General features: G+C 49.3%; 1 protein-coding gene across 1 annotated transcript; it reads left to right on the top strand.

Moving 5' to 3' along the window:
* Positions 1 to 242: 242 nt before the first annotated feature.
* Positions 243 to 22234, top strand: SPOCD1 (SPOC domain containing 1). Its single transcript, XM_088790881.1, has 15 exons — positions 243 to 2611; positions 11116 to 11157; positions 12145 to 12321; positions 12735 to 12776; positions 12933 to 12993; positions 13308 to 13383; positions 14158 to 14317; positions 14415 to 14531; positions 16079 to 16204; positions 18420 to 18525; positions 18744 to 18894; positions 19192 to 19327; positions 19880 to 19969; positions 20257 to 20443; positions 21414 to 22234. Exons 1-15 carry the CDS (start codon positions 1241 to 1243, stop codon positions 22049 to 22051), a joined length of 3480 nt encoding a protein of 1159 aa, XP_088647007.1. The 5' UTR covers positions 243 to 1240; the 3' UTR covers positions 22052 to 22234.
* The last annotated feature ends 2261 nt before the right edge of the window (positions 22235 to 24495 follow it).

Genomic DNA, 24495 nt, shown 5'->3' with positions numbered 1-24495 from the left:
CACAGTTGTGAAAGTAACATAAATAAAAAACTAAAACAACAAGCTCATTAAGAAAGAAAAGAAAGGTTGCTCCCAAGAGTTGGGAAGTGATAGGACATTTAAATTTTTAAATTTCTAACTCTTCTATTGGGCTTGGATGTGCATTTTTATATGAATTATATTTTTATATTTGAGATAATAATAAAAATAATAATTAGGCAAAAATGTATATCAGATTCTGACATTTCCCTAGGATTTCAGGAACTTTCAGTAACTCCCTATCACCCTAGAATCAAGTTTAAACTCTAGAACAGATTCAAGGCGCTTGGATGCCTCGGACCTCTTGCTTCAGGTACCCATCTACCCCAGTTCAGGAGTCCGTTGGCTTGATTGGCACCTCCTCCAGGAAGCCCTCTGTAGGGAGAGTCCGCCCTCTGCCGGCGGTGGGACACCAGCCCGCTGCGGTGCGGCTCTTTGCGTAACATGGGAGGTAGCGGTACGCCTGCATCCCTCAACCAGAGCTCCCCGCATCACGTGATCCCAGCCCCTTCCCAGCAGGGGGTGGAATTCTGGGAGTCGGAGCAGGAGCGGGAGGGGGGCCCCAGGTGAGAGCCTCTGGACCGGTTTGAGCCGGATTCCCAGAACCGTTGGGGACGGTCGCGGTCAGGCCTGGGAACCTGGCTGGGGTGTCTAGCAGAACGGAGTTGATATTAGGGGAACGGGGCGGAGTGGTGGGAATTAACGGTCGTCGGTGTCTGCTGGTGAAGAGTGGTTTAGAGCTTGGCTTTCGGCGGGAGAGAGGATCCCCGTTCTTCCATTACTATCTGCGTGTTCTTGGGCGAGTCACTAAATGTCTCTATCTCAGTTTCCTCACCTGTAGCTGCCAGCCTGAAATGAAATAATGCCCATAAGTAAGTAATTGATAAGTGGTAACTGTTATTGTTGCGTCCTATTTAAGCAAAAGTGTAAACCCTCAGAGACGGGAAGAACTTAAGGGTGCTGTAGCTCAACCCTGTTTGGTGGCAGGCCTGCCCTCCCTCACCTGTGCCCCAGGTCCTGCTCAGGTGTTTACGTCCCTGGGTTGCTGTTTCAGGTCCCTGTGGCTTCCAGCCTCAAGAGTGGGCAGGGCCTGGGGATGGCACCTGGACGGGAGGCCTGGTGTCCTGAGTGGGCTGGTGAGTCATACCCTCCATGATGAAGTCTCTTCTCTGTCTCCTCACAGGGCCTGCGTTCTGCTTTTGGCCCCTCTAAGTGGACAGACATGTCTCAGGAGGGGGCTGCAGAGGGCTCCAGCACAGAGGACCCTGTTCTCAGTCCCCCACGCAGCTGTGGGCTTTTCCAGGAGGACTTGGAAGAAGCTAGCTCTGTGTCAGGCCTGGCACCAGACCTGCCAGGGGCAAGCGCTGAGGCCCAAATTTGGGATGGCAGAGGGAAGAGGGTTTTTGGGGAGGGGGCCCATCAAGGTGCCAGCTCCCATTCTGGGGGTACTCCTGGAGCCAGTCTGGAGGCTGAGGCCCACATGGTGGGCCTGGAAATGCAAGCTGTGGGACAAAGCCAGGATTCAGGGCCCCGCCCCAAGCTCCACTTTGGTCGGCCTGCAGTGCCTGCACGGGGGAGGGCTCGGGCCTCCAAGAGGCTCCAGAGTTCTCTGTACAACATCTTAAATGAAAGTTGGCCCCGGAATCTTTGTAACATGTCTGTGGGTCTCCCAGACAGAGCTTTGGTTGGCAGGGAGAGGCCAGCAGGGGTGAAGAAGGTGAGCTACTGCAGGCCCAGAAAGGTTGGAGGAGGTGGGAGGAGTTCTCTAGGATGTGATGGAAGAAGCCCTACCTTCAGCAAAGAGAAACCCCCCAAAAGGGGCCTGCCATCCTCGCGAGGCCCAGCCCCTGTGAGGGCAAGAAAGAAAAGCAGAAAGTGTGAGGCCTGCTCAGAGGGTGGGGAGGGGGCCAGTGGCTTCTTGCAGCTCAGTCAGAGACCTGGTGGAGCCAAGCCCCAGTGTGTGGGAGGCCCCCCGCAAGGTGCCAACCGGGAGTCCTTGGGAAGCCTTTGCAGTTCTCTCTTTCCCAAGGACACTGGGCCTGGGCTTGGAGATTCAGGTGGAAGTTGTGTGGGATGTGCCTCAGGGACTAAGAAGTTAGAATATTTGCCCACTGTGGGGGGTGGGGCCCAGCCAGACAGCCCCTATGACCCTGTTGAGTTCCCAATGCCAAGTGGAGGGAGGTCCCTCAGGCCAGCTGCCCAGGATCCTCCACAGAGCCCTGCACTGTGCCTGGGAGTGTCTGGAAAGGCTTCCACGGAGCGACGAGAAGCTGAGCACATCATGGGGGCCGGCAGAGATGATGGCCCTGTCGCCTCACACAACCAGGAGGAGCTGGAGGTCAAGGCCCAGACAGCATCCAGGGGCAGGGCAGGGCAAGTCCGCTCGGCCCCTACTGACGCTCCCGCCAGCTCCCGAGCGCCTGCAGCCAGTAAGGCTCGCTCAGCCCCATCCATGGGGCAGAGAAGATCTAAGTATGCTAAGTTGGGGAGGGGCCCAATGCCCTTTGCCCAGGACCAGGGCACAGACAGCAGCTCAGACAACTCCACCCAGAACCAGCCAGAGAAATCCAGCTCAGGAGGCTGCCCCAAACTGGTAAGTTGAGTCTGAGTGGTTGGGATAGGAAGGGCCAGGCCAGTTTCTCAACACCTTGCTTGGTGGTAAAATTTAATAGAGCTAAAATGGGTGGGCTCTTTATGATCATAATCCCGCATGCCCATTTTATACATGACTAAACTGAGGCCCACCAAATCAGGAAAGAGAAAATAAACTACATTTGCTGTTATCTTGTGAGGGATCATTATCTTTTGGAGTTGGTAAGTCCTGAGTTCAAATCTTGCCTCTGTTCACTTCCTAGCTGAGTGACCTTGGAATATTTTTTAACCTCTTAAGTTTCCTCATCTATAAAAAAGGAATACTAATTCCAATTTAATGGAGTTGTTATGGGGATTAAATGAGATGATGGTATAAAATAATGTTTCTAGCACAGCATAAGGTACAAATTAATTTATGTTATATTGGCTTTTTCTTTAGTGTCAACAATAGCCTTATAAGATAGACATTGGCTCCATATTTCCAGATGGGGAAACTGAGACTCAGGGAGGTTCACAAACTTCTCCAAGCTCACACAGCAAGGGAGTCAGTGCCTGGCCATGTTCCCTGTATTCACTGCTTTCTTTTCCATTGTTCTTTTACTTATAATTGTCATTTATTAATAATCATAGTTAACATGTTTATACACCAAAGGCAGAAGATGGCACCACCTGTTTTTGGTGTATACTTCTCACATAGTTGAATTTTTTATCACATTTATTGAATATGTATTATGTGCTAGGTGCTTTTGATTGAATTTTCACATGAAGACCAGAGAGGTAAGGTAACAGGCCCCAGGGCACACATTTGGTAAATGATGGAGCCAGGATATAAATGCAGGCAGTCTGTCTTGAGAGCTCACTGCACTGCCTGCTTGTGCATATTCCCCGCTGGGGAGGATTACTACTGGGGAATATTACTACTATTACTATTCGTAATTGTACCAAGCCTGCTTAACACGTGCTGGGTACTATACTAAGCACTTTATCTTCAATCTTTCTAACAACCCTATGAGGTAGATGCTGCTGATAGATACCCATTTTACTGATGTGGGCACTGAGGCTCAGAGAGCTGAAATGACTAGTTTAAGGCTTAAGATCAGTAGAACTGGCATAGGAACCTATGAGCTGTCTGTGTGATTTACCAGTATTCGGTACTATAACTACATTAGAATGCAATTACATTGTCTTTGTAAGCATCACTCAAAAACATTAGTTTTTAATTTAAAAAAACCCTAATATATGTTTATTATAGAAAATAAAGAAGAAATAAAAATCCCCAAAATGTCAACATTCCATGCTATCTCATGTTGACATTTTGGTATATGTCTTTTCGTCCATCTTTCATATTTATATATACAAAGAGTGCCAAAAAAATGTATACATGTTTTAAGAAAGGAAAAAACTGTATTAAAATTGTAATAATACTCAATATATACCAATAACAAAAAATGAATACAAGTCACGTTTGACTTCTGCAATTACCAGATATAGATATAGATATAGATCTACCTATATCTATATCTATATCTATATCTATATTTTCTTCAACTAGAAGTCGGATCACGTGTGCCAATTTTGTAACTTGATTTTTTTCGATATTTAAAAAAATGTTCACAATTAATTGTTAACACAGAGTGAGGAAATCCCTTTGAATGCCTCCTGGTCCCATTGCCCTTTGTCTGGAGCAACCACTATTAACGGTTAGCGTCTTGTCTCCTTTCTATGAACTTCTATACATAAATGAACACCGACATATTGTACCTTCTTATATATAAATAGGCTTATACTGTGCCTCATTGTTCTGGGACTTGTATTTTGTTTATTTTTCAAGCGCTGTAGTATTTGAAGATCTCTCTAAGTTGGTACATATTGTTCTGCCAAATCTGTGCTTTCCCTGAGCCCTGCATCATAGCAGTTACAGGCATATTTGTCACAGCTACAGGCGCTGCCAGGACTAGAGGATGGGCTGGGACTTCCTTTTCTCATTTCCAACCTCTGTAGTGTGTGGTTCAGAGCTCGAAGCCTGGAGGCCGACAGACTAGCATTCCGTCCTGGCTTTGCCACTATCTGAATGACCTGGGCAAGTGGCTTCACCTTTCTGGTATATCTCATAGGGTGGCGACGGGAACCAAGTAACATGACATGTGCTTGGCATTTAGCATTGGTACCTGCCACAAGAAAAGTACTCAAAAACGTTACCTGCTATCGACATACAGTTTCATCCTGCGCTACGTAATGCTGGGGTGAACCACGCTGAGCATCTGACTTCTACCCATTTCACATTAGTTATTTGGGCCAGGTGCCCAGGATCGGGATGCCTAGGTCCACAGCATTTTGAGGAGCTTGTTTGAACTTGGTGGTGGAGCCAGGTACCCACCTGCCTTGACCAGAAGCAGCCCACGGCTGCTCCCTCCTCCAGGCCCCATCCTTGGCTCTGCGGCACAGCCTGTCTTCCCACAGCTTCCCAAATAACCCGTTGCCATGGCAACTGGTGCCAGCTGCAGGAGAAGAATTGAGGCTGGGCTGTGACAGGGATGGGCAGGTGGTTGAGGACAGGGTTGAGTGGGGCGTGGGCATAGTATCCAGCTGGTCTGGAACCCCTTCTAGCGCCCTAGCACCTTCTGTAGGCAGCCTGGCTTGTGCCGGGGAACAGACAGATGGATTCAAGGGCAGGCCCTGTTTCTTACTACGGGGCAACTTTGGACAAGAGATGTCTCTTCTCTGAACCTTAAGTTGCTCCTGTATGGGATGGGGGAGTCAGCTGGCCCCCAGAACTGCTGGGAATCTGATATATGAGATTGGTTGTGTTGTATTCTTCTGGCTTGAAATAGACACTCTTGATGGGGGGGTGGGGAGGTGGGTTGAAACCCTGTTTTCTTCTCTGTCCTGAGCCTTGCAGTGGCCAGTGAGGTCTGAAGCTGTTTTGTGGGTAGGGTGACAGGGGATATGGGCAGGGTAACTCTGCCATTGCTACCTGCTCTGCCCATCACAACCCACAGCTTCCCAGGCTCAGGTGCCCTGCGTGTAGCTGCAAAGTGTCAGGAGGTGTGTGAGGGAGGAGTGTCTTTCCAACAGATGGGCAACCTAGGAACAGCTCTTTTTATTGAGTTTGTACTACATACAAAGACCTTCACCTATGTCATCATCTCATATTTAATGCTCACAATAGCCTTAAAGTCAGCTTTACTACCCCTGCTTTGCCGTTTAAGAAAACTGGGATTCAGAGAAGTGAAGTGATTCACTCAGGGTCACACAGTGAGTGAGTGGTGCAGCCAGGATTTAAATCCAGGCCTAGGTGACTCCAGAGTCCATACTCTGGGCCAGGCTGCCAAAGGCCTGGCTAAGGGGTTTGGATTTTTATGGGACTTTATTAAAATTTGTTCAACAAGCGGGAGACAAACAAGTCACCGGAGGGTTGAGATACAGACTGAAGCCCAGCAGACCCTGGATACCCCGAGGACAACTGAATCTTCCCTGGGGAGAAGTGGATGGGAGGGTTTTAGGGTAGGGTAGGCCAGAGGAGGGGGCTTTCTGAGCTGCTGGGTCTGAGCAAAGGAAGTAGGCGTTCAGCAGGCAGAGAAGGTAGGAAGGGCATGGTCGGAGGAGGGCAGAGCATGGGCAAAGGAACAGAGGCAGGAGGCAGCTTGGGGTGTTTTAGGAGTGGAGCAGTTGGTGGGGTGGGGTCAAGATGGCAGGGGTGAGGTGGGAAAGATCAGCGAGGCTTGAATGGAATTGGAGAGACTGAAGTGTGGTCAAGTATCAGGAGAGGATTTCTTTTCTTTCTTTTTTTTAAAAAAACTTTTATTTATTTAAGTGTGTTTTTCCAGGACCCACCAGCTCCAAGTCAAGCAGTTGTTTCAATCTAGTTGTGGAGGGCCCAGCTCACAGTGGCCCATGTGGGGATCAAACTGGCAACCTTGTTGTTAAGAGCACCCAGCTCTAACCAACTGAGCTAACCGGCCGCCCCAGGAGGGGATTTCTTGAGGGCAGGAGCCAAGCAGTCTTAACATCAGCATTTACAGAGAGAGCTTGCTGTGTCCCAGGCACTGTTCTGAGAGCTTTGAATAATGATAATGAGCTTTGCATCAACACTATGAGGTAGATACTGGTATTATCTCCATTTTACTGATGAGAAAACTAAGGCACAGAGAGATTAAGTAACTTCCCCAAGATCACACAGATCCTGTTGGCAGCAAGTATCCGATTGCATGACTATGCCACAATTTATTGAGTCCAAGAGGACATTGCAGTTGTTTGCAGATTTTTGCTATTATATATGGTGCTACTATGATGAACAGTTATGTATATGTTTCTTGGTGCATATGGGCAAGAGTGTCTCTATGGAAACTTCCTGGGAGTGGAATTGGTAGGCTATAGGGTATACATACCTTCAACTTTACTTAAACTGCACCAGGCATTTTCTGAAGTGGTCAAAACAGTTTACACTCTCACCAACAATGTGTAAATTCCAGTAGCTTCACATTTTCACCAGCATTTGATATTATCAGACTTCAATTTTTGCTGAAGTGGGGATATGCTATGGTGTCTCAATGTTGTTTTAATTTTTATTTCCCTGATACTAAGGAGAATCTTTGCATGCATTTTGACCATTCCTGTTAGATCTTTTGCCAAAAAAATTTTTGGTTAACTTTATTGATCTGGTCTGTAGTAGTTTATATATATTCTCTCTCTCTCTCTCTCTCTCTCTCTCTCTCTCTCTCTCTCTCGCCCCCTTTTTTTTGTCATTGCTTTTTTTTTCTAACTAAAGTTTATTGGGGTGACAATTGTTAGTAAAGTTACACAGATTTCAGGTGAACAATTCTGTATTACATCATCTATAAATTCCATGTTATTGCTTTCTAACTTAGTCATACCGTGGTCTGAGAATGGGATTTTTATCTGATATGGTAGCCATTAGACATTTGTGTCTATCAAACACTTGAAATTTGGCTAGTCCAAATTGAGATGCATTATAGGTATGAAATACACACCACATTTCAAAGACTTCATAAAAAAAGTAAAAATCTCATTACTGATAGTTTTTATATTGATTACATGTTGAAATGATAATACTTTGGGTATGTTGAATGAAACAAAATATAAAATTTATTTCACTTGTTCTTTTGTGCCTTTTTAAAATGTGGCTACTAGAAAACTTAAAAGTACACATATGGCTCATGTTTGTATTTCTGTTGGGCACTGCTGGTCTAAAAAATACTAATCTTCTAAAATTTGTTGAGATTTGTTTTATGGTGCAGGCTGTGCTTAATTTTCATATATGTTACATGTATATGTATGAAAGAATCTGTATTCTCTATTTGTTAGGAACAGTGTTCTATATATGTATGCAGACTAAGCTTGTCAGTTGTTTTCATTGGATCTTTTTATCCTTACTGACTAGCTTGTCAGCTACATTTCTCAATAGTTGAGAGATACATGAAAATTTCTTGGTATAATGATGATTTGTCTTTTTTCTTGTAGTTTTTTCAATTTTTGTTTTATATTTTTTGAGATTATATTATTAGATGCTTACCAATTTAGAGTTGTTACAGCTTCCTGGTGAAACTGCTTATCACTATGTAGTAAGGTCTTTGCCGCCAGTTATTTTTTTGCCTTAAAGTCTGTTTTATCTGATATTAACATAGCTACAAACCTATATTTTGGTTGGTAATTGCCCATTCCATTTCTTTGCTCTCAATCTTTTGGCATTGTTGTATTTTAGAAATGGGTCTTATTTTGTAATTGGGTTTTCTTTTTTTTCAAGGTCCGATAATTTTTGTATTTATCTGAAGTATTAATCCTTTTACATTTATTGTAGTTACTGACTTATTTGAATATATTCCTACTGTCTTATTTTGTGCTTTGCATATATCCTGCATTTTCTATACTTTCCCCCCTTTTATTGCCTCCTTTTAAATTGATTGTTTTTGTTTCTTTTTCTCCATCTAATAGTTTGGAAGTTTTCTATGCCTTGTTTATATTCTTTTGGTGGCTGCTTTGGAAATTTTAACACGAATACCTAACTTATCAAAGTATAAAGGTAGATACTATCTTTATCTTCCTCTGAAATGATATAAGGAACTTGGAATGCTTTAATTCCAAGCATGAACCTTCCCAATTTATGTGCTGCTATTATCCAGTGAATTGGCCGTAAGTTATTTTTTTATCCCACAAATTATACACTGTTATTATAGTTTCATAAATCAATGTTTGTTTAAATTTAACAACATATTTATCATTTTCTTTGCTCAAAACTCCCCCATGCATCTCAGCTTTTCTATCTCGGATCATTTTTCCTTCCTGCTGCCTCAAATTCATCCTTTAACATTTTATTTACTGAGAAGAATTAAATTATGCAGAAAAACAATGACTCTCTGTTTTCTCTATATTTTTATTTTATCCTCATTCTCAAAAATGATTTTGTCTAGGTCCGCAACTGATAGTTATTTTCTTTAAGCATATTGCAAATATCATTCTACCTTGTTTTGCCTTCCATATTATTGTTGAGAAGTTAGTTTAATTGCCATTCCTTTATAGGTAAAACATCTTCTGGTGAGAGGCATTATAACACAGTGGTTAAAGGTGTGGCCTCTGGAATCAGACTTCCAGGATTTAAATCTTAGCTCTTTGGTTTACTAGCTGCATGACACTGGGCAAGCTGATTAACCTCTCCGTGCCTCAGTTTTCTCTTCTGTAAAATGGGGGCAATAATAATACCAGTATCTAGCTCGTAGGGTTGTGGTGAGGATTAAATGAACTACCGTGTAAAGCATTCAGAACAGTGGTAGCTTGTTTACAGTGCTATTAAAATGTTAGCTATTATTTTTTCTATTGATGCTTTTAGGATCTCTTTATCATTAGTGTTGAGCAGTTTCACTATGATGTGTCCAGAGATGTGGATTTACTTTTATTTATCCTGTTTGAAATTCACTGAGCTTTTTGAATCTGTGAATTGTTGTCTTTTAGCAATTCAGGAAAAATTTTAGTCATATATCTTCAAATACTGCCTCTGCCCCATTATCTCTCCTCTCTCCTTCTGGAACTTTAATTAGTCCTTTTCACTCTATTTTTGACTGTTTCACAGTCTCTGTGCTGTGAATATATTCAATAGTTTATTTAAATGTCTTCTAGTTCACTAATTTCAGCAGTGTCTAAAATGCTATATAAGCCTGCATATTGAGTTTTTAATTTTAATTATTATCATCCTCATATTTTTCATTTCCAGAAGTTGTGTTTGGTTCCCAACCAAATTTGCTTGATCATTTTTAAAATATTTTTTTTGCCTTTCGTGCATATGTTTGACTCCTTTTATTTTGTTAAATATATTACACATACATGTTTTGTATTCTGGTCTTCTAAGTCCAGTATCTAAAGTCTTTGCTGGTCTGATTGCTGCCTGTTGTTTGGAGCCTCATAACGCTGCTGCATGGACCCCTGAGGCAGGGGCAGCCAAAAGGTTTTAAACTCTGAAGGACTAGTCTTAGTATCTTTCCTGCTTTCCTTCCTGGATGTCCCATTTTCTCCCCTACCCCCTTCTCAATGTACTTTTTTGAAAGTCTGATTCATTTCCATGGTTAAAAAAAATAAGTGAAAAGTCTCCTTCCCAGCTCCCAGTCCCTTTCCTATTGATAGCTCGGTTATTAGGTTCTGGTGGATACTTACTGAGCTATTTTATGCAGATTCAAGCACATAACACATTAAAAATTCTTTTTCTCTCTTTTTCATGCAAATGGTAGCACACGACACAAATTGTTCAGAGCTTGTTTTTTAGTTAAAAAATATGTTTCTGATTATAAAAAAAATACGTACGTGATCATTTTGAATAACATAAACACTCAAGTGTCTACAAGTGGAAAACCAAAGTCCCCCTGGAATTTCATTCCCCAGAGATAACCACTATTGCGCATCTATAAATACATGTTTACATAAATGGGCTTATGTAACAGACACTATTCTATTTTTTTTTCTTTTTCTCCTAATAGTATGCTATGACATCTTTCCACATCAGTCAGTACTTTTGCATAGCTTAGCAGTTAAGTGCCTGGGCTTTGGAGTCAGACAGAACTAGGTTCCAATCCTAGCTCCGTGGCTTAGTAGCTATGGGACTTTTCAGAGCCTCTCTGAGCCTCACTTCCTTTATCTGTGAAATGGGGGTAGAAATTGTACATACCTCATGATGTTGTTCTGAGACCTTTGTGAGATCACATATGACGTGCTTCCTCCAGGGCCAGCTATCTTATAAGCCCCTGGTGAATGGTGGTTTTTATTATGACTCACCCTTTTTTAATGGTCACATAGAATCCGTAGTGTGATGGGTCACTGTTTATTAACCATCCCCCTTTGATACACATTAGATTGTACTCAATTTTGGGGTTATAAATGCCAACCCAGTGAACACTGAATGTACATCTTTCACTTCTCTGTGAGTGTCGTCTTGTGAGTTCCCTGCAGTGGCATGACTGGGACCTCTGGATTCTAATCTCTGCATCTTCTTTTCTCTCCAAGGAGGAACTGAAATTGCCCTATGGAGTGAAACATGTGTGCTACGTAGGTTTTTACTTTTTATTGCTGCCCTTTTTCCTCCCTCCCCTTAGGTCTGGTGGGGTGTGTGTGGGTGTGGGGTCTTCCACAGTAGAGGCAACCCCAGCCCCCCACCCTGCCCTCCTCCAGAACATCCCCGTGTCCCCCATTCCCTTTGGTGCTGAATCTCAGACTTCCTGTTCCCCCCAGACCATGGAACTTGACCACTCATGATAATTCTTTCAAGGATTAGCTTTCAGATCCATCTGCTTTTAAAACAATTCCCTGTGGTGAAAGAATCCAAACATACTTAAAGTGGGATAAAAGCCTAAAGAAAGCAAGGGAAAGAGAAAGAGAAAGGGAAATCTTGTTACCACTTCCCCCTTTCTACCAATCTTGGAAAGGTTCAACTGCAAGACTCAAAGTTAACACAGCTTCCTGGCAGCCATAGCAGAAAGGGGACAAGGATAGATTCTTTAGCTCATCCGAAGCCTGAAACCCACGCTGCACCTTGGAGTGGTCATGAAGGGCTTTCTCTTAGGGGCGATAGTGAAGTGGTCAGCAGCCTTTCAGAGAGGGGAATGAACGTTTTTGCCATGTGGTTGCTTTAGGGGAGGGGCAAAGAGCAAGTCAGTGACCCCTGAAAAGGTGTATGACAGAGCTTTTGGGGGGGGGGACTCAGAATAGAATATGTGCCCCCTGATTAGATACGTCTCTGGTTAGGAGGGTAAAAACAGTCCAGTTAACTCTGAACGTGGCTGGGAGTGAGAGGGAGATGAAAGGATGGGAATGAAGACAGGCCGTCCTCCTGGGACACAGGCCAGACAGGCCTTTTGTAGGCATTGGGAATACAGTGGGGAGGAAGACATACAAGTTCCCTGTCCTCATGGAGCTTACAGCCGGTGGGAGAGAGCAACATACACAATTACAGGTCAGGTGAGCACTCGGAGGGGAAGAGCCGGGGAAGAGCCGCCATCCACTGCTCAGTTCTAAAATACTCTTCTCCCCCTGCAGCTTGATTCCGGGGCAGTAATCCACCTCCTGGGGGCCATCAGTCATGGCCAGGCAGGGGAGCTGCCGCCTTCAAAGCTGGAGGCTCTGGAGAACATGATGGAGGTCAGCTCAGCCTCACCTGCCAAGAGGTGTAGAAGGAAGGAAAGGCATGTGGCCAGAGGCCCCACTGGGTGCCAGGTACAGAGCAGGTTTTTTACATAGGTGATGTCACTTAATCCTTCATACCTGATTCACAGAGATGCCACTGCAGCCCAGAGAGGTGCTGTGACTTGCTCATGGTCACACAGGATGCAGTAGCTAGAGGCGGGGTTAGACCCCCACCTGGCTGGCTGGCCTGGGGATTTGCAGCTCTTATGAGTCCAGGAGCAACAGAGGGGCAGGGCCTCCAGTGCATCCGGAGAGGGAAAAGTTGCGCACCTTTGCTGCTGGCCAACCAGCATGTCGTGCCATCCCGAGTGCCTCTAGTTGCCTCCCTCAGGAGGGACAGCATGGGGCTCTGGGGGCCACTCTGACCCCTTCCACCACTTGAGGAGTCATTCCCTGACCCCCAGGGATCCCACCTTCTCCTCCACATCCCCTTTCTTTTGCAGAAGAGGCTTCCTGTTCAGGAGGTCCATGCTGAAAGTCCAGGGGTGAGTACTTCTGCCCCAGCCACGTGGCCTCCCTCGCTGGAGCATGGGTCAGGAAGAAAGTGGGAGTGGGGAGGTAACAGGGGGAAGCAAAGTCCCCGTGGGGCTGGGAGGCTGGGCCCAGAGACACAGTCTCAGTTCCTTACTTCTCCCCTACAGTTTGGTCCCGTCGATGCTGCAGAGAAGAAGAATGGTGAACTGGACGGGGGAGAGGATTCAGGTGAAGGGCACAAGAGGCTACCCTTCAGCAGCTCCGTGTCTTCTGGGGACTGGTGGGGACTGGAGGACACGCAGCTCCTGGCCCCAGCCCCACTAGGACTCTTCTCCCCTCCCTGCCTGTAGTCCTTCCCCAAAGGACTGCTGGCTGCATGGGCGCTACTCCCAGACAGATGGCGGGGTAGGGGTGGGGGAGGTGGCTAGGTCCATGAAGGTGGGACCCCTCCCTTGCCTGCCTAAGCCCCTCAGCATCAAGTCACCCCCTGCTCTGGCCCCTGAGCATCCCCTGGGGACCTGTGATTTTTTTTCTCCCCACAGCTCAGCTTCAGCTCCAACAGAATATTGAGGTACGGTACACTGTGGTCCGTGCCATGCAGGAGGTGCTGTTGAGTCGGTAAGGTCTTGCTCCCCACTTCCCTGGCATCCCTGACATCCCGATGGGCTGCCCTCACATACCACCACCTCCCAGGGCCATGCCATGTTCTAAGGGCGTCTGTGTGTATGACTAACCCATTTTGTAGCCGTGAGGTCAGAAGAGAGCTGAAATTTGACCCTAGGCCTCTCTGGCTTCAAGGTCATGCTTTCCCATTAAGCCACTGCAGCCCTCAGTGTCTGCTCAGGTCCTCGTGGATGTCACCCACAGCAAATGTTTTCAGACATAATGGAACTCTGTGCTGGGAGCATCTCAGAGATCTAAGCTGCGAGCTCTCATTTACTAATAGTGTGACCAAGGCCCAGAGAGGGCAGGACTTTACAAAGGCGACACAGCAAGTCAATGGCAGATTCAGGGTTACAGCTAGGGCCAGGCTCCATCTCCTGCCCTGACTGATGCCTTACCCTCCCCCCAGGCTTTCTCCCCTCCATACATTCCTCAGTTCCACTGGCCAGGAACAGAGCACAGGCTGATATCTTGCTTTGCTGCTAACTATGGCCTCGGGCAAGCGCCTGAACTTCTGTGAGCATCAGTTACCCCTCCTGTAAATAGAGAATGATAATACTTCTTCCCCACAGAGTTGGGGTGAGAATAAATGGGTTCATGCAGGAAAATGCCCAGAATAGAAACTGGAATTGGCCCAGACCCTGCTCCCCGCCCATCTCCCTCCTGCTCGGGCTGAATGCCTGGATAATCTCATGGTTCAGTGCCATGGCCCTGCCCGTGTCCCCACAGCCTTCGGGAGCGCCCAGACCTGGTGCTGAGCGAGGAGGAAGTAGAGGACATTGCTTTTGGCATTGAGGCAGCCCTCTTTGACCTGACACAAGCCACCAACTACCGCTACAAGACCAAGTACCGCAGCCTGCTCTTCAACCTGCGTGACCCCAGGAACCCTGTGAGTGGGACTTTGGGCTGGAGCGCAAGACACAGGCAGGAGGCCCGGTGGGGGTTCTGGGAGCGGTGTGGTGCAACCCCTGCCTCTGCCCCTGCAGGACCTGTTTGTCAAAGTGGTTCATGGAGATGTCACTCCCCATGGCCTGGTGCGGATGAACTCTATCCAGCTGGCCCCCCAAGAGCTGGCCCGCTGGCGGGACCAGGAGGAGAAAAGGGTGAGCCGTTGGGTCAAGTCAGGATAGGCAACAGAGTGTAGCAGGGAGGGGGTGTGGAAGGGGGAGGCCTGTGGAGGGAACAGGGAGATGAAGGCAGAGAAGAGTGAGGAGGAAAGCCGTGAGACAAGGGGAGCATAAGACAGACAGACAGAAACAGGAACAAGGAAACGGAAAGAAACAGCAGGCAGGCAGAGAGAGAGACCCTCTCCACCAAACACATTAGGAAAAGAGGCAGAAATGAAAGGGATTAGGGCTGGAGAGCTCAGTAGAGAGGTGACACCCTGAGAGGTGTCTTCTTTCACTTGTTTTTCTATGGAGCAGGGCTTTGGGGGTGGAAGGGAACTGGGGATGATGGGCCCGAGTCTGGAGTCCAGGGTCGTCATCGATGGATGATGAGGAATAGACTCCCTGGGGTGCCTCATTCCAGCCTCAGAAGCCCCAGAAAAGGCTGGACATCTCCTTAGCGTCCCAGGCTTGGTGAGGGACCCCACAGTCCCTACCCTTCAGTTACATGCCCACATACCCTGTGTCATGGGTCTCCCCCTGCCTAGGAACAGCTCAGGGGCAGGGAAGATGTGGACACCGCGCCGGCTTTGGGGATATTTGTGTAGTGGTTTGCAGCCCAGTGGGAGTGGGAGGGACTTATGAAGGGAGAGGGGCCAGGGGATAGGGTGGGCGCTAAGGCTCCTGTTCTGGAAGACACTGGGCTGATTTGAATGAATAACTAGAATCCATGAGGTGAATCCATCCGCTCACTCTAGGCTGAGCTTCTGTCCAGGCACTGTAGGGGACCAGGGGGCAGGACCAGACCCATAATTTGTGGGGCCAGTGCTGAATGAAAATGTGGGGCCCTTTGTTCAACAACTATTACGCGTTTCAAGATGCGGACAGCTTTAAGCATAGGGTCCTTCTAAGCGCAGGGCCTTGTGCAGCTGCAGAGCCCACGCCCAGGAAGCCTGCCAGGAAGGATAGAACCTCTGTCTTCTGGGGGCGGTTAGAAAGGGAGAACAGGCTTTCAGGAAACATTTCAGATGGGATGACATTGCTCAACAGGAAGAATCAGGAGTAGCCTTTACTACGAGCCGGGCTCCAGGCTAAGCACTCCACATAAGCTGTTTGATATATGCTCTTAACTGAATTCCTAGAGAACAGATAAACTGAGGCTTAGAGCAGAGTAGTGCTTGCCAAAGGCGACACTACCTTGTGGGTCTTTATAATAATAGCCCAGCTGGCACTCTTTCAACGACACCACTTTCTTCCTAGGACAGAGGGTGGGGTACAGTCAGAAGCACATTGACTTGTGGGTGAAGGTGAAGTTCAAGAAGGCTTCCTGGAGGAGGCAGGGCTTGTGTTGGAGGGTGAATGAGTGGAATATGGAGAGGCAGAGCTGAGGGTGGAGGCCTTTCCAGGTGAGGGGAATGGCAAAAGTAAGGGCTGGATGGAAGGGAACCACCAGAGAGGGGCCTCAAGGGAGGAACGTGAGCACTCGGGCTCTTGGTGGCCCCAGACTCCTGACCCCAGTGACCTTGGGCTGCTCCACCCCTCAGGGCCTGGAGATCATTGAGCAGCAACAGAAGGAGCCATGCAGCCTCCCGACCTCCAAACTGACCCACAAGGGTGAAGTGGAAATCCTGCGGGACACAGACCAGATGCTGACCCTGGAGGATCTGGTGGTAAGTGGGAACTTGCCCTGGGGCCAGGCAGGGCCTGTGCCCAGGGATCCCACTCCTCACCTTACCATCTGTGTGACCTGGGGTAAGTCACCTGACTACTCAGACCCACTGTAAAGCTGGGTAATGATCATTACCACCCAGGATCCAGGTGAGCGTGGGGCAAGACAGCCACTGGCACAGGGCCTGGCAACGCCTTCTCAGTGCTGGTCCCCTTCCTTGTGGCCTAAGCCTCAGGGACCGCATGTGAGTGGTAGAAAGTCCTATCACCGCATTTCCCCCAACTGCAGACATTCTGACAAGATCCCCAGTTGGGAAGCGGGAAGACCTGCTCAAGGTAGCGACTTCGTGTGTGTAAGGAAGGGACCTGCTGTGTTGGGCAGAAGGACTTATGGGCGCTCCAGACAGGGAACCACCCAGATGGCAGGGCAGGCAGTGCAGTCTCCTCTTGTCGCTGGGGCTCTGCCCCCTCCTCTTGTCCATCCTGCTGCTTCCTCCTGCTTGGCCCTCCATCTTGCTCATGGCCTGACGTTGTAGCTCCGCAGCCTTCCAGTGTCATGAACCCCTTGGCTCGGCCTCCTGCAGCCCGTCAGAACTCCCCCTGGGCTCCCTTCAGTCACTCTCAGAAGGCAGCTCTGGCTTTTGGTGGGTGTTCTGTGGGGCAGATGTTCACCCCAGTCTAACCCGCTGTGTGTCCAGGACAGGGAGTGCAGGGCAGGCTCCTTGAGCCACGTTCACTGGGGAAATGGCAGTGAAATGACAAGAATCCCTGCTCCCCCCAACCGGTATCCAGGCCAATAACCAGAACGGCTGCCTATGCAGAGGAGCCCTTGGGGATGTGGCTGCTCCCCAACCCAAACCAATCTGTATTCCCTGAATAAATTGCGTGGACGTGTTAGGGGAGGAGCTAAGGAGACCTGGAGAGAAGAGGGAGGGAGAGTGAGGAAAGGGAAAATAACACATAACAATGTTTACTCCTTACTGAACACCTGCCATGTATCCCTTTTACAAACAGTGCCCCATTCAGATCTCACAATGACTTACAAGGTAGGTGATGCCAGTTTCCTGGACAAGGAATCTGAAGCCATTTGTCCAAGGTCAGCTAGTTGGCAGAGGGGGAGCTGAGATTTGAGGTCAGGCTGATTCCAAAGCCTTAGTGAGCCTGAGTACTACTCTGGAGGTGCTTTATTGGTTTATAGGTTTATAGGGTTTATAGGGTTTTAAAATCTTAAATCTTCCTAAAGCAATGCTTGTTTTGTGTTTAAAGCTGTTTCTATTATGAGGAAGAAAGGTGATTTGGCAATGGGCATCAAGACTCTTAAAAATGTTCATTCTCCCCCATTCTGTCATCTGCTTCTGAGAACTTATCCTAAGGGAATAATTGAAAGTTTAGGAAAATACTTTCTGCCCAAGGATGTCCTCAGTACCATTTGTGATAGTGAAAACCTGGGAATGACCCAATCACCTAGCAACAGAAGTGGCGTGTACACTACCATCCACCCCATCCAGGGACTGTAGTACATGGCAAATGCCTCTGCTATAATTCATGGACAAAATGAGAAACAGGGCTACCTCGTTTCATTATGCTTCACTTTATTGCGCTCCGCAGATACTGCATTTTTTTTCAAATTGAAGGTTTGTGGTAACCCTGTGTCGAGCAAGTCCATTGGCACTTTTTTCCAACAGGCTGAGGTGATGGTTAGCATATTTTAGCAATCAAGTACTTTTTAATTAAGGTATACTCATTGCTTTTTTTTAGACATAAGGTTATTGTACACTTAACCGACTATAGGAGAAACATAACTTTCATAAATGTACCAGGAAACCAAAACTTTCATGTGACTCACTGTATTGTGGTATTCTCTCTATTGTGGTGGCCTGGACCCAAATCCACAAAATCTCTGAGGTATGCCTGTAGGGGTTGAATGTTTGATCTTAGCCAATTTAATAAAAGGACCCCCAAACACCAGTGTATGGAATAACTATTATAAAGGAATATACAGAATAGCGACGGCTATCTCTGAGGGGTGGGGACAAGGGGTGGTTATTTAATTTTTCTGTATTTTCCAAATTTTCTTTAACAAGGTCATAGTACTTATGTAATAAAAGAATGTATTATTGGGAAACTAAAACCACATCCCTGAGGCTCCCTCCTCATGGAGGACTCCCGACTTCCCCAGCTGCCTGACAAGTCCCTGTCTCCTCCTGTGTCTGCCAGGGGCCCATGGTGTCTACAGACTGCCGCCCGCTGGCCCCGCCTGCCACGTCCAAGGACCCCACGGAGCAGCAGGAGCACCACTTTCCGGACCCCTATTCCTGCAAGGGTAGGGAGAGACACGGGGAGTGGGGGGCAGGCTGGGGCTGAGTGTGCAGGGTTCAGCAGTAACAAGGATGCGTGGCCTGGGGACAAGGTGGCAGGTTGGGGGTGCCTGTGCCCCAGGTCACCTTGAAAACAACCTGCTTCAAACCCTGGCTCTAAAGGCCGGGGCTGGCTTCAGTCTAGCTGCCGGCCCGTTTCAGCCCCTGCCTCTGCTGTTTGCAGACTGGAAGCCCCCATGTGAGCTGCCAGCCTCCTCCATAGCCACCAGGAGGGTGGAGGACAGTGTCTTCCAGAGAGCCCCAAACCCAGCCCCGGTGTCCTCTCCAAAGATGCCTCAAATCGGGGAGAAACCTCCCATGGAACCCCAGAACAGGTATGGGGCTGGGTACAGGGAGACTCGGAGGCCACTCACTAGGGCAGCAGACACAGTATGGGCTTTCCTTTCTCTATGGCCTTGGACAAATCTTACCTCTTCTGTGGGTCTCAGGTTCCCCATCTGTGCGATGGAACCATCCCGGCCTATTGATTTCCCCCCTGCAAAAGGCCATGCTTGGACTAGTGTTTTAGCACCCACAGTAGAGACCCAGGACCTTCTCCAAAGAGTAAGGAGATGCTGGGTGAAGTCCTGACGACCTACTCTTCCTGGTCCTATCTCTGTCTCTCCCTGTAGGCTCCAGGTGCTTGCTGGACCCACAAAGGCCCTGCCCAGCCAGCCGCCTTGGGAGGGGTCTGTGGACATGTTCTCCATCAAGCGGTTCCGGGTGAAGGCCCAGCTGGTCTCAGGACACAACTGTCGGCTCATCATGGTATTCCTGCCCTGCTTGCCAGGGACTCCCTCACACTGACCAGCCTGGCCAGCTACTCACATCCCCATTGATTGATTCATTCCCTCATTCTAAAACAAGTCATTGGCGCCCTCTCTGTGCCTGGCCCTGTGCTGGGCATGGAGTCAAATGAGACGCCAGCCCTACTCCTGCAGACACACATATGGGTAAAAGAAATGGGTAACCTAAGGCATAAAGCAGGAAGGGCCCAGGAGTAGGGGTCGGTGCCTCTCTGGCCCAGAGGAGGGTTTTAGGAGTGATTGTTGAGTGATTAATGGTCAGCTAAAGTGTGGGCTGAGTGCAGGAGGTTTGAGGAGGGAGTGAAGGGCTTCTGAGAAGTTGGAAGAGATTCACAAGGATAGGCTGTAGGCCTCCAGGGGCAATTGGGGCTTCCTGGGCAGCCACTAGGGGTACTTATAGACTGCCTGCCCACCCTCTTTGCTGCAGGCTGTGGCCTCCAAGTGGTTGGTATTGAGTCGGCCCTAAGTGGGGGGGAATCTGGGGGGCTGACTGGCCATTGCTACCTGCCCCCAGGCCCTGCCGGAGGTGATTCGCTCAGCAGGCTGCATCCCCTCCAACACCATCTGGGACCTTCTGGCCAGCATCTACCCAGCTCAGGCCAAGGTAACCACCCACTCTGGGGCACCACCTCTTCTCCTGGCACCATACCCCCAGCCCTGTGCTCCCTTTCTCCACCTCTGGAGGAGAGGCCTGGTTTAGGATATCCGGGTCTAATTCCCACTGTGACTGCAGGATCACTCTGTGACCCTGGGCAAGTCCCTCTGTTTCTTTCTCCAGAAATTGGGGACACACTTCCTCACAGGATTCTTAGAGGTTTGGATGAGACCCGTGGTGTTCGTGGGAGCAAAGGATGACTGCTCCTAAATTTGCTGTCTTTCCTATAACTGCAGGATGTCTGTGTGGTGAGACTGTACCCACAGGGGGCTCGGGACACCCAGAACTGCCGCCTGCTCTACTCTTACCTCAACAATAAGCAACGGCATGGCCTGGCAGCTGTGGAACACATGAGGGTGGTCCTCCTGCCCCTGCCTGCCTTCCAGCCCCTGCCCTCCAAACTGCGCCCTCTGGGAGGCCCAGGTGAGTGTCCCGATTCCCATACCAGACCCTGCCTCCCCTCACTTGGTGACCAGATGGAGCATTGTTGACACATGCACCCGTGTCTCCATGGAGGCAAGCATGTCTCAGAAGGGAACTCCTGAGACAGGCAAATGTGATGACAATAACAAAGGTTCATCCTCGTATATTGTTTACACGTGCCAGACAATGTTCTAAAAGCTTCTTTATATTAATTCATTTAGTCCTCAGAATAGCTCTAGCAGAATGGTACTATTAGTTTCTTCATTTTATAGATGAGGAAGTTGAGGTAGGGGAAAGCAGGTGACTTGTCCAGAGTCACATGGCCAATCAATAACCGAGCCTGGCTTCACACCCAGGCCGCATGGCTGCAGAAACTGGGCTCCAACCACCGCACATACTTACTCTCTCTCCAGTTAGGCCCCCTGAATAGAAACTCATGGGGCAGCCACATTTGACACAGACACAGCAGGACAGAGGCAGGACCTACAAACAGTTGACTGAAAGCATCACCTAAGGTAGAAGGAAGGATGTTTTCTTCACAGCGGTACCGGTCCGAGCTTGGCCTTTGTGCATGGAAACCTTCCAGGCTGTAGCTCCAGGAAAGCGCCTGGGGGTGGGGTGGGGGGGTGGATTCATGGGGTAGCTTGTACCCATTCCTGAGCTGAGCGCTTAGCCTTTCTGGGCTGCCTGTCTGGCAACAGTGAGGTAGACTGAATCCATAGAGTCTGAATCCACCATGCCTACCCTCGGCCAGGTGAATCCTTTCCCAAACTGAGAGCAAATCTTCTGAGACAGATTCACCCTCCCACTTTTCCCAGCATCTCATGAGCCCCCATCTCATTGCTGGAAAGCTCTTCTTGAAGGGGGGCGGAATCTAACCCACAGACCTCCTGCCACAGCCAGAATGCAGCTTCTGGGGGCTGTGCATTCTCTCCTACCAGGCCTATGGCCTCTCCCCCTCTTTCCCCAGGCCTTGAAGCTACTCACTCAAGCCTGCTGCTGGCTGTGCTGCTCCCCAAGGCAGGGCTTCCAGACACAGCAGAGTCCAACCTCTTGTTGGGGAAGGTTCGCAAGATGGTCTCCTTCAACAAAAAAGTGGAGATGAGATGCTACCATCCGGAGGACAAGAGGCTGGATGTGGCCCTGAAAGGCTCCCCTCCCCCAGAGGGTACCCGGGAGCAGAGCCAGGGAAAAGACAGCCTGACTCCCAGGGGAATTTGTGCTTGGCAGAGGCCCCACAGAGGCAGGGGGAGACTGTGGGAAGAGCCTGAAACCTGGCAGCGTCCTGGGCAAGGGCAGTGGCCCCCCAAACCAGACTATTACCAGTCCTGGCATCCCTATTCAGCAGCACCAGCCAGCCATGGCCAGCACCTCCACGAAACCCTGCTCCAGCATCTTGAATTCTTGGTGACCGTGAGCCGCCAGCTCCAAGCCTCACTGAAGTCCCCAGGCCAGGAGCTGTTCCCCCAGCCCCCTATACCCCCTGGAATTCTTGGCCTCTTTTGTCAGCCTCTTGCAGCTCCAGAGCCCCGTGGCCCAGCCCCTGACTCCTCTTGGGTGCCTATAGATGGAGCTGGCTCTAAATGTCCCCTCCCTAGAGAGATCTGACCCTCATGATCCACCACAAGAGAGGCTTTGATTCTCTCACTAGTACTGAACCCTGAACTGTTTCAGAGAAAGACGGCCGAGGAAGGGGAGGGCCAGCTCAACCCATCTGCCCTGTTTGAGTTTCCTGTTCTGCAGTCTGCTTAGCGTTGATTTTTGGTTCAATAAAGCATTTGACAAAGTTGAGACTGCGTCTGCTGGGTGGGCCAGGGAGACCCTGGACCTGGCCAGGTGTGGGTTGGGGTGGGTATGTCTGAGTTTCTGTGCAATAATGTAGCATGGATAGTGCTGCTTTGCCTGGGGCTGGAGTGAGCTCCTAACAGCAGCTACAATTGTAAAGCATCTCAGTGTGGGTTGTACCTCGTGAGAACTGAGTCTGGGGACTGACGTGTGAACTCACTGCCCCTGGCTGCCTAACCCACACCCAGAAGCAGGGCCTGGCTTGGCGGAGAGAACTTCTGGCAGGACCCCACTCTTCGCCCCCCTAGGCTTGAAAAGGTGTATGTCATGCTGGGTGTCATGCGGGATCTCTCGTCCTGCTCCCCGCACAAGAACACAGGATATGGTGAGGCCAAAAAGGAACACCCACGAAGCCACAGATAGGGGAGTCACACCACTATAGTCTTGCTGGCAGCTGGGTTGGAGACACAGGAAGCAGGAGCCACACTATCTGCAACCTGCCGTCCATTTCTCTCTGCCAACCAACCTCACTTGCTAACTGCAATTCGCTCTTGCTAGCTCAGCCACCATCTTCTTGCTAGCCCCCATTTGCTGCTAGTATAGCCACGGCAGTTATTTTAGTGGCCAATAGCTCACTGGTTACAGCTGACGGCCACGTAGCCACAGCTGATGGCCATCCAATCACAGTTGATGGCCATTTACTACTGAGTGAGCACCTTTCCACGAGAGGAGAGAGCCTGGAAACTGTACTCCTGGCTCTGTCCCCACACTCCACCCCTACAGGGTCTCACCTCACAATTTACGCAACAAGCATCTTCTGCAAGGGGCCCTGTGCGAGGAGCCTGGAGGTGAATGCAATATCCTGGACACAGCCAGGCTCTCTGGGCACAGCCAGGATTTCTCAGGGTACCACCAGTCCTTCTGGGCACAGCCAGACTTCCTGGGCTTCTTAGGGTACCAGCAGTCTCCCCGGGCACAGCCAGGGCCTCTCACGGCAATGCCACTCTCTCTGGGCACAGCCAGACTTCCTGGACACAGCCAGGGCCTCTCAGAGTACCACCAGTCTTTCTGGGCACAGCCAGACTTTCTGGGCAGAGCCAGGGTTCTCACATATTTTCGACGGCGGCCGGTTGAGACACAAAAACAAATATCTGCCAGTTCCACTACATGGTGGTACGTTCCCAAGCAAACAGTAAAGCGGTCCATTAAATTAGGGATGCAGCCCATTCCCCATAGTCCACAGTCATTCACCAGGGCTGTGCGTTGGCCTCACAAAGTGTGCCCTCTCTGCAGGGCGAGGGCTCCAAATCCTCCCCAACCTAGAGGGTGAGGGCCTCAGCAAGCACTTCCCAGCCCACAGGGCCGCAACGACCTTCGCTTTCTCTGGACTGTGCTGGTTAGGGAACTGCCTATGTCTTCCCACCCCTCCACGGGTGTCCAGCTCTCTGGCAGCTGCTGTTCCTGGTCTTCCTGAGACAGCGTTCACGCACATAAGCTGCTCCGCCATCCTTCTGAGAGCTCTGGCTGACACTGTATCCTGCTCACGAAACTGAGCTTTCATACGTATAAACTGCTCCATTACCCCTTTGGAAATTCTGGCCTGCACCATATCCTGCTCGCTGTGCCATTTGTCATGCCGAGTGTCATGCGGGGTCTCTCCTCCCGCTCCCGCACCAGAACCCAGGATAGGGTGAGGCCAAAAAGGAACACCCACGGAGCCATAGATAGGGGAGTCATACCACTATATTCTTGCTGGCAGCTGGATTAGAGACACAGGAAGCAGAAGCCACACTATCCGCAACCTGCCGTCCACTTCTCTCTGCCAACCAAGCTCACTTGCTAGCTGCAATCCGCCCTGCTAACTGCAATCTGCTCTTGCTAGCCCAGCCACCATCTTCTTGCTAGCCCCCACTTGCTGCTAGCATAGCCACGGCAGTTATATCAGTGGCCAATGGCTCACTGGTTACAGCTGACGACCAACTAGCCACAGCTACTGGCCATCCAATCACACTTAATGGCCATTTACTACCCGAGTGAATACCTTTCCACGTGAGGGCGAGAGCCTGGAAACTGCACTCCTGGTTCTGTCCCCACAGTGTACTGTTGCCCATCCCTTTTTGAAATCTTCCTGTGTACCTGCCTCGCCCTGGACCATACTGGATTGGGAAGGATGGGGTGTTTGTTGTTTGGAGAAGTTCCTCCTCTGCCCCGTCAGCTCTGCTGCTGCCCTACCCGCGGCCGACAGCAGAGGGGGCCCTCGGCCTTGG

This window comes from Rhinolophus sinicus, chromosome 14 (genome assembly GCF_057876585.1).
Source record: "Rhinolophus sinicus isolate RSI-liver-muscle chromosome 14, RSI-T2T, whole genome shotgun sequence".
In the NCBI taxonomy this organism is placed as follows: domain Eukaryota; kingdom Metazoa; phylum Chordata; class Mammalia; order Chiroptera; family Rhinolophidae; genus Rhinolophus; species Rhinolophus sinicus.
This window is presented reverse-complemented; position numbering and strand designations above follow the sequence as displayed.